This window comes from Ichthyophthirius multifiliis, assembly GCF_000220395.1.
Source record: "Ichthyophthirius multifiliis unplaced genomic scaffold scaff_1120509250386, whole genome shotgun sequence".
Taxonomy (NCBI): Eukaryota; Ciliophora; class Oligohymenophorea; order Hymenostomatida; genus Ichthyophthirius; species Ichthyophthirius multifiliis.
The window spans coordinates 192,259-196,347 of NW_004086788.1; the positions used below are offsets into that span (position 1 = coordinate 192,259).

The 4,089-nt window shown below is 15.5% G+C and overlaps 1 protein-coding gene across 1 annotated transcript, besides 6 other annotated features; it reads left to right on the forward strand. All coding sequences in view use genetic code 6, as the record gives it.

The window, feature by feature from the left end:
- Positions 1-648: 648 nt before the first annotated feature.
- Positions 649-697: a microsatellite.
- Positions 679-726: a microsatellite.
- A 1,742-nt stretch (positions 727-2,468) lies between these two features.
- On the forward strand, positions 2,469-3,619 carry IMG5_070810 (solute carrier family protein, putative; the record flags this gene model as incomplete). The annotated part of the gene is made up of 4 exons (XM_004036737.1): positions 2,469-2,673; positions 2,736-2,881; positions 2,986-3,377; positions 3,421-3,619. 4 exons carry the CDS (start codon positions 2,469-2,471, stop codon positions 3,617-3,619), a joined length of 942 nt encoding a protein of 313 aa, XP_004036785.1.
- Positions 2,947-2,979: a microsatellite.
- Positions 3,620-3,677: 58 nt separating the features above from the next.
- Positions 3,678-3,728: a microsatellite.
- Positions 3,681-3,725: a microsatellite.
- Positions 3,686-3,728: a microsatellite.
- Positions 3,729-4,089: the final 361 nt, after the last annotated feature.

The following is a 4,089-nucleotide window of genomic DNA, read 5'->3' on the forward strand; positions in this document are numbered from 1 at the left end:
ACTTCTCTGTGATATTTCAATTTATGTTCTCTATATTTTTAATCTGTTTAAGCAAACGCATGATGATATTATAAACCCGTTTTTATGCTTTTAAATCCCCCTAAAAAAGCCTTAGATCTTAATGGTAAATACACTTGTATTTTTACTTCATAAGATTTTATTACTTCACCTTTTTCATCTTTTTGAACAACTTTTGATACTACTTATTTATATTGCCCATTTTTAGGTATATGCTATATGGTTAACTATATTTTAAAAATGAGTTTTAAATATTAATTTTTGTATATTCTTTATAAATTTTATTTATTTATATATTTTTGAAATGCATTTGATTTAATATATTTTACATCTTCGCCTTCCATATTATTTTCTTTATTTAATTATTTATTTGTATTTTATTTTATTATTATTTTTGAAACTCTTGAATTTTTTATATTATTTATTTAATTATTTGATAAAATAAATGTAAAAATTCAATTAACATAATATATAAAAATAGATGATAAAAAATAAAAATATTCTTAATATTATATAAATAAGAAATATATACAAACTTATTAAAAAAAAATTAATAGGTTATGCTAATATAAAAATTTGAGGAAAGAAAATAAGTTTGAAAGAAAAAAAAATTATATTAATTATAAATCGAAATTTATATAATTAAATAACAATAAATTTTATATTTATATAAAATAAAAATAAATATAATTATTACAATAAAAATAATTTTTTTAATTATTATATATTTTCTTTATATAAAAAGTTATAAACTAGAAAGTTTATTATCTTAAACTTTTATGTTTATTTTACAAAAAAATTATCTATTATATTAACATAATTACAAGGAAAATGCAAAATAATATTATTTATAAAATCAACTTAAAACTTAGTTATTAAATTACACTTTTTTATTTCAACTTTCCCATTTATATTATTTTTTTCTGATTTTTCGCATATTATTAATTCAAATTATACTTTTCTATTTCCAGTTTTCAATTTCATACATTATCTTTATTAAATATTTCTTAATAATTATTTGTATTTTATAATAAATTTGAAATTTCAAAAAAATTTTAAAAGTATAAAGTATAATTTTTTTTTTATAAAAGCTAATAAAAATATTAATATCTATATAAAATAAAATAAGTTTAAAGACTTTTTTTTATATAGAATTAAATTTATCAATAATTATTTGAAAAAATTTTAATTTATAAAATTAAATATTTGTTTAGTTTAAAATTATAATCAATTTTTTTTTTTTCTTTAAATTAGTTTTATTTTCATAAATCTACTACTATATATAATAGTTTTCACCGAAAATTAATTTTTTTAAAATAATAGAAATTTTATATTTTCATATATTGTTATTAAAATAATTTGTATTTATAATAATGAATATTATTGCGATAATTTATATTTCATATCACTTGCATTGAATTATAATTTCTGTTTGTAATCTTTCTTTATATAAGATTATATTAATTAATATGATATATTAAATTCATTATTATTTATCTAAGAATCTAAACTAATAAACGAATTTTTTATTTTATATCAAATATAAAATCATAAATATGATAACTAAAAAATATATAATAATTAATTATATTTAAATATATAAAATAAAATAAAAATAATTATTTTTTAAAAATATATTTAACAATAAAAGATTGCATTTATATGAAACTTTATAACCGAATTTACACAAAGAAATAAACAAATATATTTTTTTTTATTAAAACTTTTAAACAAAAAAAGTCGAATATCTATCTACATTAGTTGCCATTCAAAAAAATCAATTCATAACCATAAAAAAATAATTTTTAAATTTAAACAGAAAATAAATATAAATTATCATTTTTTGTAAATCAAATAAAAATTTAAAAAAAATCCCTTGAATTTTAATTAATTATCAGATTTTAAAATTTTAGTAGCAATTTTAATCAAATGAAAATTAACTTATTATATTTAAAGTTTAGTTTATTTACTTAAAATTATTTATTTATATAATACATATTATGTTTTATTATATATAATCTATATAATTATTTTTACAAAAAAATTAAATAAATTCTAGAAATAATTTTAAAATTGAATAACTAATTAAGATATTAATATTTTATTCAAAATAAAATAAAATTTATTTAGAACTATGTATTTAAAATAATGATTTTTTTTGAATAATAAGTTAAAAAAATAATAATATATAGTATAATTATAAACAATATTTATAAAACAACTAATAATAATTTATTTTCTATTAAAACAATTTTATGCCTTAATAATAGATTTCCCTCCCTAGTGTAATCTTTCGAGGAAAAAAAAAACCAATAATTTCTGTTTTATATATGATAACAATCACAAAATTTATTGTATAAGATATTTTAGTATTTTAATTGCAAAAATATTTTTATATATTAATATTTTAATTTATATTAGATTTTTTACTTAATTAAAAATTTTAAGTTATGATTATTGATACAATTAATGATAGATACTTTGCATTTTAATAAAAGCATACCTTATGGAGATACTGTTACACTTCTTTTATAGCTCATTCTATATCTAGAACTATATTTGCACCTTTAGAAAGGGTAAAAATATTAATGTAATCATAAAACAGTATTATTAATGATTAATTAAGATATTAATCTACATCAGAAGCATTTTAGAGTATCTTTTAATAATTTTTAATAAAAAAATTTATATAATTATATTTATTATTTAAAAATTAGGAATTTATAAAGAATAGGGTTTAGCTTCTTTTTGGAGAGGAAACTTAACAAATATCTATAGAGTAATTCCTTAAAATTTTTTAAAATTCGCAGCATACAACCATTTTAAAGATGTTTTTTTATCTTAAAAAGATAAATAATACTATGTAAATTTTACGTAAAAAAGAAATAAAGCTTAACTTAACTAACATTTATTACTTCCATTAAAATTATATTTTTTTATTAAATATTTTTTTTTAAATATAAAAAGGGATATGATTTATTATTGAGGAATTTATTACTGGGTGTTTGCTCTGTATTTTTTATTTAATTAGCTATATATCCTTTTGAAACAGTAAGGATGAGATAAATCTGTGATTAAAAAAAATATTTTTACCCTAATTAATTTAATGGATTTTCTCAATGTTTATATAAAATATTTAAAAAGGGAGGAATATAATAACTTTATAAAGGATTTTTTATAACAAATATATGTATTATGCCTTACCTTGTAATTGCTTACACTTTACAAGACTTAATTAAATCTCAATATCCAACTAATACTTAAAAATTTGAAGTTAACACTTTTATTTATTATTTTGGAGTAGCAGGAGTTTCCGCACTTATTTCTTCTTTAATTACGTATCCTTTTGATACAATTAAGTTTTTTTACTTTATTTTATTTTTAATTAATATATAAAAATAGGAGAAGAAATATGATGAGTGGAATTGCAGGATTTGAAAAATAATATAAAGGTCTTTTTAATTGTATAAATATAATTTATTAAAGGGAGGGTATGAAAGGATTTTACGGAGGTTTTACAGCTAATTTATTTAAAATTGTTCCTTGTCTATATCTTCAATTTTCAATCTATGATAACAGTAGAATATTATGTTTTGAATGATATATTTTTTTGTGATTATGTTACATATATATTTTTATGAATGTTATTTATATCAATTTAAAATATATAAAATAATATATATAAAAATAAAAAATAATATATAAAAATACTACAATTTTAATAATTATTTATTAGCTTATTTTTTTCTCTACTTTACTAAGGCTCGAAAAAAAATTTAATGAATTTTTAAAAAACAAATTACAGAAAAAATAAAAAATATTATCGATAAGTAATATAATAATATAATTAAACACAAAGTATGAATGTGTAAAATACTAAAAAAAAAATTAATTGTTTGAGTAAATTAATCATTACCATTTATTTAATTTAACATAATTTAGAAAAAGTTATTTCTTTACTTTAATTAAGAGGTCTACTCTAATCAAAGTAAAGTTTTGAATACATTAGATTAGAAAGGTAATAAATGGTTTTATCATTAAATTGCTAATGTTAGATAGAAAAAGGTATAG